The 17,305-nt window shown below is 40.9% G+C and overlaps 2 protein-coding genes across 6 annotated transcripts in view; one reads left to right on the top strand and one right to left on the bottom strand.

Moving 5' to 3' along the window:
- The window catches only part of LOC137249852 (uncharacterized), a 352,644-nt gene that overhangs the window by 208,461 nt on the left and 126,878 nt on the right, over positions 1-17,305 (top strand). The window lies entirely within an intron of this gene.
- The window catches only part of LOC137249849 (zinc finger protein 665-like), a 396,955-nt gene that overhangs the window by 69,892 nt on the left and 309,758 nt on the right, over positions 1-17,305 (bottom strand). For all 5 annotated transcript variants that reach the window (XM_067781826.1, XM_067781827.1, XM_067781829.1 and 2 more), the window contains 2 exons: positions 8,482-8,622; positions 8,003-8,311 (listed from right to left, as the gene is read on the bottom strand). In XM_067781826.1, the coding sequence (XP_067637927.1) occupies positions 8,003-8,311; positions 8,482-8,622 (450 nt within the window). The remainder of the gene's footprint in view (positions 1-8,002; positions 8,312-8,481; positions 8,623-17,305) is intronic.

Below are 17,305 nucleotides of genomic sequence, written 5' to 3' on the forward strand. Positions count from 1 at the left end.
GGTGAGGACGATGAAGATATCGGCGAGACCGATGAAAATAATTGAATACTTTTTTGAATTTAATTATAATAATACTCGATTAAAAATATTATTTTTTTACTTTGTATTCAGTGGCTATAATTATAATTAAACTTCTTTTTCATTCAATGTTTTACTACCACAATAATTATTCCTTCCTTAAAAATAAAAAAACAAATGTAAGGCGCGATAACCTCCGAAGAGATTTAAGGCCGAGCTTCTCTTCCAATTTGCGTCGTGCTCCTCTTGATTTTCCCTACAAATTGGCCGGACGGGACCTACATGTTTTATGCCGACTCCGAACGGCATCTGCAAGGCAGATGAGTTTTCACTGAGAGCTTTTCATGGCAGAAATACAACCGGAGCGCTTGCCAAACACTGCCGAGGGGCGACCCCGCTTAGAAAAATTGTCTTCTAATTGAAAAACCTGATTTCTAAAAATTTGATGTTGCTTTGCCCGGAGTGCGAACCCAGGGCATACGGTGTGATAGGCGGAGCACGCTACCATCACACCACGGTGGCCAACCTCGAACTGTTACTCCTTTTATAATAAAATTTCCTACTTTCAGGCATCTAATTTTTGAAAATTTATTAAATCCGGACTTTTATTTATTAAGGAGTGAATAAAAACCCGGCCCTATAGCTATGGACCGGCTCATTCAAATGAAACGATTTTTTTCATATAGAATATTTGTTTCAATAGAAATCGATGTATCAAATTTCAAGGTAATCTCTCAATTTGATGAAGCTTTATGGCGAAAAAACATGAGCAACAAATTATATTTCTATCCCTCTCTTTCCGGCACCCGCATTCGAGTAGGTCAGGGAACAGACTCTTAGTCCCTACCACCTTTTGCACCGTTTGCCAGCACAGAATATATATGTTTGCGACATCTGCCCAATGCACCTCCTGACTTGTACGGTGCCACTTTTCTAGATGTTCTGGTTTCAGCGACGGCAACCCCCGACCCATGCTACCAGGCCCAACTACACTGGGTACTCCAATGCTTACCCAAAGACGTCCAGTTCCGAGCCACAACAGCACTTGCGTCCTGGCCTCCCTCAACTCAGGGGTCTCCCGCGTTGCACTTCAGAATACTGCAGTTAAAATGTAATGGGTTAACTGGGAAGATCACGTAGATAGTTGATTTTATGAAGCGGCATAATATCCGCATTGCTGCGATCCTAGAGACCAAACTCGCGGCAAGATCTGCTTTGCAGACCTGCAATGGGTATAACATCCACAGAAAAGATCGCGAGAGTGGAAGTGGAGGCGGTCTCGCGTTTATCACCCGCCACTCATATAATCTATTTGATCCCGACATCGGGAGCAGGGACAGTGTCCTGAAACGTCAGCACATATCTGTCCCGTCAGGCGATGCAAATTTAGAAATCACCAACATCTACATCTCTCCTGTCACCTGTTGCCCCAGTGGATACTGCCCTGACCTCAGCGCACTACTCACTCGCGATTATCGCATTATCTTAGGCGATTTCAATGCCTACCACGATCTATGGTATTCTAACCTACAGGCAGTCAGCACGGGCCAGATTTTGGCATCCTCAATTACCATCACCGCCAAAGAGGGTGAAGATGCCGTCCTTCATGCTCGATGAACCGATGCTTAATCTGGGTAAAGAGGGATTTAATTATCTAGCGCATTTCTTCAACCTGTCCCTATCCACCTCCGCCATCCCCGAAAAATGGAATATGGCTAGGGTGGTTCCGCTATTAAAGCCGATATCTCTCCTATCGCCAATAGTCAAGACACTTGAATCCATTCTGCTTCCCTGTTTCCCTGCAAATCTTCGTTGTTGTTGTTGTAGCAGTGCTTCGCCCCACCTAACAGCTGCGACCGATCACAAATTGTCATCAATATCCTCTAACGGGAGTCCAAGGAAACTTGCTGTTTCAACAGGGGTGGACAATAAGGAAAGAGGGGTTAGAGGCGTTGGGTCCACATTACAGTTAAAGAGATGGTTGGTGTCATGTGGGGACACATTGCAAGCGGGGCATACATTTTGTATGTCGGGGTTGATTCTGGATAGGTAAGAGTTTAACCCGTAACAGTATCCAGAACGAAGTTGAGCAAGAGTGACACGCGTTTCCCTGGGGAGTATGCGTTCCTCTTCCGCGAGTTTTGGATACTTTTCTTTGAGTACTGGATTCACTGGGCAATTCCCGGCATAAAGGTCCGACGCCTGTTTGTGGGGCTCACCAAGGACCTGCTTGTGTTTTTTCGCTTCATACCGCTGGGTTCTCAGGTGCCGTGTTTCCCCAAAATGCTCACGGAGATGACTCCTTAAGCCCCTAGGCGGTGCTGGTTCATCAATCGGATGTCTGTTGGGATGCTCAGGTTTCTGGGTATTCAACAGGAACTGTTTGGTCAGCATCTCATTTCTCTCCCTGATGGGGAGTATTCTCGCCTCATTATGCAGATGGTGTTCTGGGGACATAAGAAGACAGCCCGTGGCAATTCTGAGAGCAGTATTTTGGCAGGCCTGTAGCTTCTTCCAGTGGGTAATTTTTGGGCTTGGCGACCATATGGGTGACGCATAGCACGTAATCGGCTGGCTAATTGCTTTTCCCCAGGTACTGCCATCGAGGGATTTAAGGATTTTGTTACGGCTCTGAATTCTCGGAACAATTGCGGCTGCGTGCTCACCAAAATGTAGATCCTGATCAAACGTCACACCCAAGATTTCGGGGTGTAGGACAGTCGGTAGCGTAGTGCCATCGACGTGGATGTTCAAAATGGTCGACATTTGGGACGTCCATGTTGTAAATAAGGTCGCGGAAGATTTAGTCGGTGATAATGCCAGGTTTCGCGAGGCGAAAAAACTAGAGAGATCAGGGAGGTAGCCGTTTATTTTATTGCATAGCTGGGCCTGTGGGCATTATTGTGCAGTCATCGGCGTAGGAAACGATTGTGACTCCTTCCGGTGGTGAAGGTAGCTTAGATATGTAGAAATTAAACAAAAGTGGGGATAGGACACCACCCTGTGGCACCCCTTGTTTAATTCTCCTTGGTTTTGATGTTTCGTTTCTAAATTGCACCGATGCCTGCCGACCACCCAGATAATTTGCGGTCCACCTTTTAAGACATGGGGGAAGGGTAGACCCTTCCAGGTCTTGCAGTAACGAGCCATGGTTGACCGTATCAAAAGCTTTTGATAGGTCTAGCGCTACGAGTACTGTTCTATGGTGGGGGTATTGATTTAAACCGCAATTTATCTGGGTGCTAATGGCATTTAGCGCGGTGGTAGTGCTATGGAGTTTTCTGAAGCCATGCTGATGAGAGGCTAGCTGCAAATTTGCTTGGAACTAAGGGAGCAAAATGGCTTCAAGCGTCTTTGCTACTGGCGATAGGAGAGATATCGGACGATACGACTCTCCTATGTTAGCTGGTTTCCCAGGCTTTAGTAGCGGGACCACCTTGGCCATTTTCCATTTCTCGGGTATGACAAAGGTGGAAAGAGATAGGTTGAAGACACGCCCCAAATATTTGAAACCCTCTTTCCCTAGGCTTTTAAGCATCGGCATGGCTATACCGTCTGGGCCCACTGCTTTGGATGGTTTAGCGCGACCAATGGCGTCCTCAACCTCTTTAGCGGTGATGGTGATTGGTGACGCGCTGAATTTGTGTTTATGTGCGTGTCTGTTGGCCCTCCGTCTATCTTTGTCGACCGTAGAATGCATTATATATTGTCGGCAGAAAGGGCTCGCGCATTTTTTCGCATCCGAAAGCACTTTGTCGCCAAAGGCGATGGAAACTTTGCCTTTGTGCTTAGTCGGATTCGATAGGGACTTTACGGTGGACCAAAGTTTACCCACACCGGTAGAGAGGTTACAACCTCTTAGGTGTTCCTCCCATTTCGCCCGCTTGTGTTCATCCACAAGCAATCTGATGCGTTGATTTATATCCCTTATTTGGGGGTCGCCTGGATCAAGCTGTCTTATGAGGTCACGTTCTCTCGCTAAGTTTGCGGCCTCCGCCGGGAAGTGGGCCGGATTTCGGGAATTCTCCCGGCGGGAATGAAACGTGCCGGCGGATTCAATGACCTTGCGGAAGGCACGCTCCCCTTGGCGGGCATCAGTCGGAATAGGGAGGGCAGCAAAGAGGTTGTCTGTAAAAGATTTATATTCTTCCCACTTTCCTCTTGAAGTTTATGAAAGTGCGTTTTTCAGTGACGATGAAGTCGGCGGTACGCTCGAGCGAAATAAGTATAGGCAGGTGGTCGGATGCCAATGTTACCATCGGCTGCTAGTTGACGCAGTTTACGAGTTCTGCGCTCACGATTGAGATATCTGGCAAACTGTGACAGCTTCCTACCATATGTGTGGGGGCGTCTCCGTTTATTGTGCAGAACGTCGTTTCTTCTATTTGATCCGCCAACATCTCAGCCCTGCTGTCCGCCCGCACATTTGAATGCCATAGATCGTGATGGGCATTGAAATCGCCTAAGATAATGCGATTGTTGCCAGTGAGTAAGGCTCTGATATTAGGGCGGTATCCACTGGGGCAACAGGTGGCAGGAGGGATGTAGATGTCGATGATTTCTAGGTTTGCATCGCCTGACCGGACAGATAGGCCTTGACGTTCTAAGACATTGTCCCTGCGGTCGATGCCAGGATCAAATATATAATATTGCACAGAGTGGTGTATGATAAACGCTGTTGTGAGTTTAGTCTCTTGAATCGCAGCAATGCGGATGTTGTGCCGCTTTATGAAATCGACTATCTCCGTAATCTTCCCAGTTAGTCCATTACAATTTAACTGCAGAATTCTGAAGTGCGTGAGGGGAGACGCCGCCACTCTGGGGGTGAGTGACGGGTGACTACGCCTGGGTTGTGGAAGGCCAGAACGCAATTGTTGTTGTGGCCCTGGGACTGGGCGTCCTTGGGAAAGCATTGGGGTACCCGGATGGTTTGGGTTTGCGACCTGGCAACATGGCGCGATGAAACCCGTCGGGGGGTTGCCGTCGAGGAGACCAGAACATCTAGGAAAGTGGCACCACCCAAGGCAGGAGCTGTATTGGGCGGATGTCGCAAACATATGTATTCTGTGCTGGCAAACGGTGCAAACGGAGGTAGGGACTAAGAATCTGTTTCCCTGACCTACACGATTACTGCCGGAAAAGAGGGGGGGGGGGGGGGGGGGGGGGAAGACGGGGGCAGGGGCTGATGCTCAGCATTGCTACCGACTAGAGTTGGGTCGTTTCGTTCTGAACTTGTTCAATTGACCGGGTCTCTCAACTGAACAAGTGAACTAGATCTTCGATTTCGGTTCTTTTTGTTCTTTTAGTTCATTTGTTCTTTTAGTTCGTTTTATCTAATGTTATTCTTTCTCTCTTCTTGTTCGCGAACATTGTAAATTCATACATATATACGCAGAAATTCACAGTGAGCACGAATGTCGACGATGCCACTTACACTAAAGATATGTGTGGCCATCTTTGTGTGTGGCACTGCTAAAACAATGTATGTATGGACTATTTATGAAAAACATGTTTTGTAAAAATCTAATTATTACATTTATTAAACTTGAAAAGTTCATATTTATGTACAATTTGTGTCTGTACTCTTTCAATTTCCTGAATCTTCAAAAATTTGTAACTTTTTTTGAAGTTAATTATACATATACATATATAAACTTATTTATTCATTACTCATTTAAATATACGTACACAAAGCATTGCTGCATACACACCCCCATCTATACCTTGTTGCCTTTTTTCGCGGGTGCGAGCAGCAGTGATCAAATTTGCTTGAAAAAAAGAACAGATGAACAAAAAGAACAACTTGTTCGTTCATCAGAAAATGAACGAAAGATTCGAATCTCTGAAATGAACGAAAAAGCACAACTCTACTACCGACTCTACTACGAAGATAGTAGTTATGAGTGGTAGCAGCTGTTTGAGTTGTTGGCGCCGTGGGGCGCGAGCAGCAGCGGGTACTTGTTGTGGCTTGCTGAGCAGCGGGGCTGCTGGAAGGTAGTGGGGGGAGCTTAGGAGTAGGCTACGGAACGCCCTTGGGCGTCTTGCGAATCATCAGCATGGCTTTCGAAAACTACATAGCACTACCACCGCGCTAAACGCCATTAACACGCAAATAAATTGCGGATTAATTCAAAAGCCCCACCACAAGACAGTACTCGTTGCGCTAGACCTATCAAAAGCTTTGCAAGACTTGAAAGGGCACTCCCTTCCTCCAAGGCCGTAAATTATCTGTCTGGTCGGAAAGCATCGGTGCAATTCAGGAACATACATCTAAACCCAGAAGAATTAAACAAGGGGTACCGCAACGTGGTGTCCTATCGCCACGTTTGTTCAACTTCTACATATCGAAGCTACGTTCACCACCAGGAGTCACTATCGTTTCCTACGGCGATGACTGTACAATAATGGGCACAGGCCTAGGTTCACATATCGATGAGCTTTGTAATTAAATAAACAGCTATCTCCAGATCTCTCCAGTTTTTTCGCCTCGCGAAACCTGACATTGTCACCGACCAAATCATCGGCGACCTTATTTACAACATGGAGGCGCCAAATGTCGATCATATTGGACATCTACGTCGATGGCATTACGCTACCGACTGTCTTACACCTAAAAATCCTGGGTGTGACGTTTGATCAGGATCTACATTTTGGTGAGCATGCAGCCGCAATTGTACCGACTAAAATACCAAATAAATTCAAGGGGTTGCGTAGCGCAACCCTTTCAGGTTGCCAGTGCAATTTATAGCTTCTCCAAACCCAATTGTCAACCCCACCTAACCGTGGTGATTCCCGTTTCATTAACAGCCGAGGTTCTGGTGACCCCGAGCTCCTCATTGATCTTGGGGGTGGGAGGACGGGATGGCCAGGAGGTCGCATGTGGTCATAACAACTCGTTCCAGAGATGGTACGTCTTGGTACCGGAACGTAGCGGCTCTGCATCCGGCAAAGGACCATCAACAACGATAACACTCCCCAATCCCTTCGGGGAGTGTCCTTATCGCTACAACAACAACAACAGTACTCTCCAAAGTACTGAACAAACATTTTCTGTTGAATACCCAGAAACCTGGGCATCCCAACAGACATCAAAGTGATAAGGCTACACGTCCCAGGGGCTTAAGAGGTCATCTCCGTAAGCATTATGAGAAAACACGGTACCTGAGAACACAGCCGTATGAAGTATAAAAGCACAAACAGGTCCTCAGTGATATCCACAAACAGGCGTCGGACCTCTATGTCTCTATGGAATTGGCCCGCGAAACCAGTTCTTAAAGAAAAATACCCAGAACTCGCAGAAGAGGAACGCACTCTCCTTAGGGAAATGCGCGTCACTCTAGCTCAACTTCGATCTGGGTACTGTTAAAGGTTAAACTCTTACCTATCCAGAATTAACCCTGACATACTAACTGTATGTCCTGCTTGCAATATGTCCCCACATGACACCAACCATCTCTTCAATTACAATGTGGAACCAACACCTCTAACACCCCTCTCATTATGATCCACCCCTGTTGAAACAGCAAGTTTCCTTGGACTCACGTTAGAAGACATTGATAACAATTTGTGATCGGTCGCACCTATTGGATGCGGCGAAGCACTACTCCAACAACAACAAAAACAGGAGCAAGTTTACTATGGAAAAGTATGAGTATAGTACTATGAGAGTTGGTTTTAGTTTGTCTACGTAAAATTTCTGGTACTACTAACAAAAACTTTCAAATGACAAATCAAGACATTTAGAAGAATCTATTGGTAAGAAATTCAGTTCATTTGGATGAGCGTTTTGAAATTCTTTATTTATAATGTGGCAATTTGTCAATCAGCGGTTTAATAGCTTTCTCTCGTATTCGTTGTTGGATAGACTCTACACTTCAAAGTTCTCTGATATAATATAAGTATATGGCGTTGCGTTTCGATCGACAGCAGTGCCAAATAGTGCGGTACGTTGACTATGTTTATGCCTTGTTATGTACATTCTTACCTTCTGGCTTTCCTCTTCAATGCTTGCTGCTTTAACTTAGTTTCTTCTTCCATTAAAACCTTCATATTTCGCTGACGAGTCTCTGTGTCGTCGTTTTTATGGGTAGTTAAATGTAAACGTTGCTCCGAAGCTAAAGAAAAAGCTAAGGGACAAAACTCGCATCTATAAATATTATCACCCAGATGCCTACGTAAGTGACTATTCAGTGCACTTATTTGCGCAAAGGACTTTACGCAGTATTTGCATTTATGTGGTTTTTCGCCGGTATGAGTACGCATATGAAGGCTTAGGTTCGATGATTTTTTCAATCTATTGAATACAAAATCGGAAGTTGGAATAAATGTAGACAGGTACGATAACACCAAAGAAAATAGAGGTATATATAAAGAAGTTCCAGCTTGACAGTAGGCATTGCTGTTCGTTGGTGGTTATTTTCTATATCTATACATCTTTGGTTAAAACAAAGTTTTATAACTTACAGCTTTCCACAAAAGTCACATTTATAAGAAGTTTCACGACTATGAATTAGTTTATGTGCTGTTAAATGCCTTTTTGTTTTAAAATGTTTACCACAAATATCACCTGTGTCTCCTTTGATCCCTTCATGAATTGTTTTCCGTCTGGAAATATAAAAGATATGTATATGTACACACACCTGCGAGCAAAATAATAGCATCGGAAATTATTAGTAAGGCACATAAATTTCTTTTTTTTAAGGCTTTAAAAATTTTCAAAATTTCCAAATTTTAATTTAGAACTAGAGAACCCGACCCTTGATTCAAGGGGTGGTGTGGCGCAAACCTTTCAAGGGGTGGCCAGCGCAATATATGTGGGATTAGGTATTTAAGTACTAATTAGTCAAACTGACTGGCAACATCAAAATTGGTATGTTAAAGGCAAGCCTTTAACATAACCGTACCAACTGGATGAAGGAAGGCCAATGATGGCCAACCTAGTTTAACTGTCCGTTTTTGAGAGAGATATATGTAGTTCGTTGTCAGCCGTCGCCGCGTTAAGAAGAACAACGTAAGAGGTAAATATGTTTAATTGTTAACTGCTAGTAATAACTAAAAATTACAAATTTTAAACCGAATGTAAAACAATTTACTAAATAAACATTGTAATAATCTTTAAACTAAAAGAATAAAAGGGAACCTAAATCGTAAAAACAACTTTTCATTAAAATGAAATCCCACAAATGGTGGCAGAATCGGGATGCGAACAAAATTCAAACGCCTTTAAATAAACAGAATTTTTTCTCAATTATCTTGATCCGGAGCGCGAACCTGAAACGCAAAATTTGAAATATAAAAGTTAACAATTTAAAACAAAAAGACGCAGTGATTTCGGCGAACGGCTGACAGGCTGTACCAAATAGTACATAAAACACCTAATAACCCGTTGGCTGTCACAACGCCACCAAAGTCACTGCAAACAGGATATCACATAAGCCGTTAATCAACAATCAGACCATAGCACAGCCGATAAGCTGTACCAAGCCAATCAAGGCTCAGAACCGACGTAGCTATTCGTGACTGCGTAGCGAGCAGTGCAGCGAGACCAGCGATAAGCAATTAGAAGCGAACTGACTGGCAGCAAGCAGAGGTGACGTGACTGACAACGAAGCAGATAGCAGCAGCAAATCCAAGAGTAGAGGGAGGTGCCGTTATATGTAGGTACAAGTGTATTGTGTGCTGTAAGGTATGGAATTTTAATACAAACCTAGACTTTTATATCTATTTACTTCCTTTATATTAGATCGGTTGAATGTTTTCCCGCTTTACTTGCAAATATCGCAATTGACTTTTAGGTAATTTGGGATTGATTTTTATGTAAGTTCTCATTGACCCACAAGCGTAAAACTAAACCGATGGGTTAAGATACCGAGAAAATGTAAGAAAAGGAGAAAAAATTCCGTTAGATGGCGCACGGATCGAAATATTTAGATAAGAATTTAGAAATATGGAGTTCTGCGATCGATTTTTAAGTAAATTCTCATTGAGCCACAACATGGAACCTCACATATAGGTTAAGACGCTGTGACAAAGGAACAAAAGGGGAAAAGAAAAATAAAATAAAAAATTTTAAGCACTTCCTTTATATAAATGGACAAACATCAGCAAAAAATGTCTCCTTATATAAAGGCATATTCTTGCTAAACTTTGATTTTTAAATTTTGACATAGAAATTACAAAAATATCTATGAAAAGTAAAAATATAAAGGTGGAGCGCAATTTATTGACTAATAATATCTCCTTTCCTACCAACTTTCCAATCCAAGTAATGTGCGCTCCACTTTTATATTTTTACTTCTCATAAATATTTTTGCAATTTCTATGTTAAAATTTAAAAATCAAAGTTTAGCAAGAATATGTCTTTATATAGGAAAACATTTTTCGCTGATTTTTGTCCATTTATAAAAAGGAGGTGCTTAAAATTTTTTTATTTTATTTTTATTAAAATGCTTAAACTGAATGTTTCATGTTGATAATACCCCATCAAACCCGAGTATCGGAAATTTTTTGAAAGTGGAAAATCGTCTGATTATTTTAATGAGCAACTGCAAATCTCATAAAGTGGAAACAATTGTCGTTTATCATTTAGCGGTTTTAGTTACTAAGGTCATACTCGGAAGGCCGATTTCGATTTTATTGGGCTTAATTATTTGCTGGGATATTGGCTCCGTGAACCTATACTTAAAAATGAATGTAATTAAGGTAGAGACAGGGTAAAATATATCTGTAAAGAGAGCGTATCCAAGTTCAAGTTTTATAAGGAAATGTTCAAATTTAGTAATTTAAAAAGAAAATATTGTATGTAATATTAAATTTTATGTAAGCAGAAACGGTCTACAATGGAACGTAACGAGATTTTAGAACTCAACGTTGCAGGGCTAAGGCAACGGTTTTCTGAGTTAGGTCTAGCCACCACTGGTAGAAAAGTCCCTTTGCAAGACCGACTCCTAGAGCACTTCGGTCTTAACGTTGATAGTGAGAATGATGACGCGGGGAGTGGTGATGCAGGTTCCATTTACGACAACGCTGTTTCGTCCCCATCAGTGAGCTGCAATTATTCATGTTTTAAGGTTATTAGTGGACAAACCAAAAAATTAGTATTAGTGCGTACACAAACAAAGAATATCAAGCACTTATGTCCACTAAAACACGTTTACATAGTCAGGCTTCGTAAAATGAATAACCGCTCATAAGCCACGAAGCAGTTCAGTACTCAGTTGTCTTATTGAGCAAGAAAGTCAACTGTGTTATACGAAAAGACTAATTTCAATCAGTATAACTAACAGTACAATAAAACAAGTAAGGAAGGTTAAGTTCGGGTGTAACCGAGCATTACATACTCAGTTGAGAGCTATGGTGACAACATAAGGGAAAATAACCATGTAGGAAAATGAACCGAGGGAAACCCTGGAATGTGTTTGTATGACATGTGTATCAAATGAAAGGCATTAAAGGGTATTTTATGAGGGAGTGGGCCATAGTTCTATAGATGGATGCCATTTAGGGATATAGCCATAAAGGTGGATCAGGGTTGACTCTAGAATGCGTTTGTACGATATGGGTATCAAATGAAAGGTGTTAATGAGTATTTTAAAATGGAGTAATCCTTAGTTCTATAGGTGGATGCCGTTTCGAAATATCGCCATAAAGGTGGACCAGGGGTGACTCTAGAATGTGTTTGTACGATATGGGTATCAAATTAAAGGTATTAATGAGGGTTTTAAAAGGGAGTGGTGGTTGTTGTATAGGTGGTCGCCTTTTCGAGATATCACCATAAAGGTGGACCAGGGGTGACTCTAGAATGCGTTTGTACGATATGGGTATCAAATGAAAGCTGTTAATGAGTATTTTAAAAGGGAGTAATCCTTAGTTCCATAGGTGGGCGCCGTTTCGAGATATCGCCATAAAGGTGGACCAGGGGTGACCCCAGAATTTGTTTGTACAATATGGGTATCAAAAGAAAGGTGTTAATGAGTATTTTAAAAGGGAGTAATCCTTAGTTCCATAGGTGGACGCCGTTTCGAGATATCGTCATAAAGGTGGGCCAGGGGTGACTCTAGAATTCGTTTGTGCAATATGGGTATCAAACGAAAGGAGTTAATGAGTATTATAAAAGGGAGTGGGCCTTAGTTCTATAGGTGGACGCCTTTTCGAGGTATCGCAATAAAGGTAGACCAGGGGTGACTCTAGACCTTGTTTGTACGATATGGGTATCAAATGAAAGGTATTAATGAGAGTTTTAAAAGGGAGTGGTGGTAGTTGTATATGTGAAGTCGTTTTCCATATATCGACCAAAATGTGGACCAGGGTGACCCAGAACATCATCTGTTGGATACCGCTAATTTATTTATATATGTAATACCTGCCAAGATTGTAAGGGTTTTTTATTTCGCCCTGCAGAACTTTTTCATTTTCTTCTACCTAATATGGTAGGTGTCACAACCGTTTTATAAAGTTTTTTTTAAAGTTATATTTCGCGTCAATAAAACAATCCAATTACCTTACCATGTTTCATCCCTTTTTTCATATTTGGTATAGAATTATGGCATTTTTATCATTTTTCGTACTTTTCGATATCGAAAAAGTGGGCGTGGTCATAGTCGGATTTCGTTCATTTTTCATACCAAGATAAAGCTAGTTCAAGTAAGCACGTGAACTAAGTTCATTAAAGATATGTCGATTTTTGCTCAAGTTATCGTGTTAACGGCCATGCGGAAAGACAGACGGACGACTGTGTATAAAAACTGGGCGTGGCATCAACCGATTTCGCCCATTTTCACAGAAAACAGTTAACGTCATAAAATCTATGCCCCTACCAAATTTTAAAAGGATTGGTTAATTTTTGTTCGACTTTTGGCGTTAAAAGTATCGTAGACAAATTAAATGAAAAAGGGCGGAGCCACGCCCATTTTGAAATTTTCTTTTATTTTTGTATTTTGTTGCACCATATCATTACTGGAGTTGAATGTTGACATAATTTACTTATATGCTGTAAAGATATTAACTTTTCTTTTAAAATTTGAATTAAAAAAAAATTTTATTTTAAAAAGTGGGCGTGGTCGTTCTCCGATTTTGCTAATTTTTATTAAGCAGACATATAGTAATAAGAGTAATGTTCCTGCCAAATTTCATCATGATATCTTCAACGACTGCCAAATTACAGCTTGCAAAATTTTTAAATTACCTTCTTTTAAAAGTGGGCGGTGCCATGCCCATTGTCCAAAATTTTACTAGTTTTCTATTCTGCGGCATAATTTAAACTCATCTACCAAGTTTCGTCGCTTTACCTGTCTTTTGTAATGAATTATCGCACTTTTTCGGTTTTTCGAAATTTTCGATATCGAAAAAGTGGGCGTGGTTATAGTCCGATATCGTTAATTTTAAATAGCGATCTGAGATGAGGGCTCAGGAACCTACATACCAAATTTCATCAAGATAACTCAAAATTTACTCAAGTTATCGTGTTAACGGACGGACGGACATGGCTCAATCAAATCGATTCCTTTATATATGTACAACCAACCGTTATCCAATCAAACTTAATATACTCTGTGATCTCTGCTCAACTGAGTATAATGAATGTAGTCATATCATTCTTCTGACGCTAGCAACACAACGATGTACACGAAACTAAACTGAATACAGCGCTAAAGAAAACCCGATAATAAACGAAGTATACAGTGTATTACACAGGAAACCAACATGCTACTGAGTTAAAGCGACTATGATTTCAGTTTATACTCAACAATGTCATATATGTATGGGACATATGTGTTGCGGGGCACTCGTATGTATTCTCTATTTTATGTGCTAGTCACTCATAGTATTTGTCTGTACTTGACTAAGTACACATTTAGACACAATTTTTTGGCTCATTGCTAAAGGCCCCATTACTGATACTTAGCATAGACTTGACTTGACTTGGCGTAAACTTGGCAACTTAGCCACGATTATACTCCATTTAGCGCATACAATCTGGCATCATAATCAATAAATGTCAATTTGTATGACAAAATGTCAAAATTAAATGGAAACAAGCAAATGGCATCTCAAAATGTAAACGTCACTTAGAACTTATATAGAAAATCAAAATTCAACAGACTTCTAAGTCAAGTTAAGTGTTGCTAAGTTTTGAGTGATCAGTAACGTGCAATGTTCATTTAACAGAACTGTAAGTGACAGTTCTCAAGCCAAGTCAAGTCTATGCTAAGTATCAGTAATGGGGCCTTAAGTGCACTAATTTTATTAGTACTCAAAGCAGACTCTGGTCTCATTCAAGGGCAATACAAAGCAGTTTTCCCACTCTTTGTACCTTTACCTTACGTGGCATAGAAGATTCGTTAAAAGCCCCGACACATAAGCACTTTTTCATATAGATGAGTTTAACACAAGCTTATGCATTATGCAGGCATGCTTAACGAACGAAACGATATCATTTCGTTAATTAATTAACGTTAATTTGGCGTTCTTAACGTTAATAAACGAAACGAAGTCATTTCGTAACGAAATGATATCGTTTCGTTCGTTAAGCATGCCTGGCATTATGAGTAGATTGCACGCATTTTTATGGAGAACTGTAGAATGAGCGACACTGGCGCCATCTGATACTGAAAAAGAACTTTACTATGTGAACTGGAATTTAATACTATTTTAAAAATTTAATATAAAAAATGCCATGTACTTTTCTTATGCTATAGAGTAATAGAATGTGCTCTTTCAATATTGTAATTTATTTAAAATATGCATTAAGAAATGTTTAATAAATAAATAAATAAAATAAAAATAAATAAATAAAATAAGTAGCCATCTCCCAAATTTTGTTACAAGCAAAGCATAAGAAGAAGAATGTGACATTTGTTTTGGTTAAGGGTGTTGACACACTTTGCAAGTGAAATTATTTTTCCTACTGGTTGGTAAATTTTCTAACATTTTTCGCAGGTAAAAACTGTAATAAAACAAATGAATACGACACAAAATATGTTAGCAAGTATCTTTGTTGTAAGGGGATAATGTTTATACCAGTGCTTCGCGAAATTTTGTATGTGAATGGGCAAGGCGTAATAAACTTCAATTGCGACATCTGAAGCTCCTTCATATTTACAAACGCAACATCTTGGTTGATTGTGGCGATGTTATTGGAATGCATAAATGCATATGTCATTGTGGCACCGCCTTAACCTTCTTTAGTGGTTCGGGGTCGCCACAGATAAAAACAAAGTTGAAGGATTTTGAGCAAAACACTTGTGCAGTGGAATGATCTCCAAAAATTTATATAGGCAAAGCAGCTCCTGAAAGGAGCCGAAAAACTGTTTATATGTAGTCAGCGTGGTGTCACTAGTTACGAGTTCGTTGCTGCAAGCACTTAAGTCCGAGTTTGGTACTAAAGGATCGTCGATAGAAGTTCATAGGGCTCTAATGAATAGGCGTAAGCGTAGCAACGAAGACTATAGAGAATATTTTTATTCTTTGATGGAGATAGGCAAGCCAATAGGGCTTGACGAGATGAGCCTCATCGAATATTTTATAGAAGGTATCCCCGACTCTAAACAAAACAAAATGAATTTGTATTTGGCGAAGTCTGATAGCCAATTGAAAGAACAAATCCTGGTATACGAAATGGTCCGATCAAGTCGCTAACAAGCAACCATATCGAACCCGAATAGACCGAGTATAGGAGAGAGGGGTTCTACCAATCAGGACGCTCGTAGAGAGGGGGAAGAAGTGTTTTAAGTGCGGTAGTAGTTATCATCTAACCAAGGAGTGTTGGGAACCGTCAAATGTTTTAGGTGTGGCAAGTCTAGACACCGATCTGCCGACTGTCCGACCGCTTCAGCCGCAATTAAAATGGAAAGCCACAACGAGAATACTTTGGGCGCGGAATGTTGTTGTAAGCCAATTAGGGGTAGTAGATGTGTTTTTGTTGACTTGACCTGCGATCAGGTTACCTTTTCGGCGTTGATCGACACTGGGTGCGATCTCTGCCTAATGCGCTACGACACTTTGCTCTCGTCTAATCGGTGTTGGACAGGAGTTTGACCACGTTGGGTAGCTTCACCAAGTCGGTTAGCGTTGATGGGATGTTGTTGGAGATGAGGTTCCATGTGACCAGAATGAGGACCTGGTAGTGGTTCAAGCCGAAGATGCAAGAGATTGGTACATGTGGCGCTGTGATCGAACAATCGATGGAAGGTACTGAGTTGTGGGACGAGTTTGCTGACTTGTGCGCAGCAGTAGCGGCCGAAAGGAATGAACGTGATATAGAGTTGTCACATCTCAGTTGGGAAAAGGTGAGTACGGTGAAGCGATTGAAGATCTTGGTGACGCGACGATGTACCCATTTATTCAGGGCCAAGGCGAATGTCGCACGCGGACATACTTATCGTTGATGAGCAGGTGGCATCGTGGTCGAGGAAAGGATGAGTTTTGACTTCAGTGAGCGAATTCTGAATGTCCCTTTATTCAAATATATCAGCTTATTTATATTAAATTATTCTAAACATATTCTTACATACATATTTACATTTAAGAATACATACTTACATGCATCTCTACCTTAAGCATACATACTTACATACCTACATACAACTCGACACAAAATATGTACCTACACATCTGTGTTGAGCTGCGACTTCTATGGGAAATGCAATGCTTGAAAATTTGCTAGAATTCAAATTTGTTTGGTTGTGTATTGTACACACACCTGTACTAATGGCTATGTCAGCATTAATTATCAAATGCATATTTATGTGTTGATGAACATTCAGACTAATTAATAAAACTACTTTTCCTATGCTTCAGGGCTCTATATATCTACTATCTATTTAACTATTTATTTAGATCCAAAAATCCTATTATCTAAATTTATGACCTCTCTAAAAGGCGAGGTTTTCCTAGATGAAAACGGTTAAACAAAGTTTTTTGTATTGGTAGTCCATTTCAAATTAAAATTCAAACGTATTGAATAAGGTAATGGTTACAGTCATCATTGGTTGAAAATTGACATTGATCTAAAATCGGAATCTTTGAGCGTATGATATACAGTAGATGGGGTAGATTCAGTTGCTGCTAGAGCAAGAAGTAGTTATATAGTGATAAGTGGTTGAACCAATGGGTACAGCGGATGCAAAAATTTTTCACATCTTTTCTTATACCATTTTTCATATTTTCCAGCAATATTTTTATTAGATCTTATGTGTCATGCGATTTTCTGGGTGGCCTTTCCAGATGGGATCGTCATGATATTTATGAAGAGTTTCTTTAATTTTTTGTCGACATTTGTCACATGCAT

The sequence above is a fragment of the Eurosta solidaginis genome, chromosome 4, assembly GCF_040869045.1.
Source record: "Eurosta solidaginis isolate ZX-2024a chromosome 4, ASM4086904v1, whole genome shotgun sequence".
In the NCBI taxonomy this organism is placed as follows: domain Eukaryota; kingdom Metazoa; phylum Arthropoda; class Insecta; order Diptera; family Tephritidae; genus Eurosta; species Eurosta solidaginis.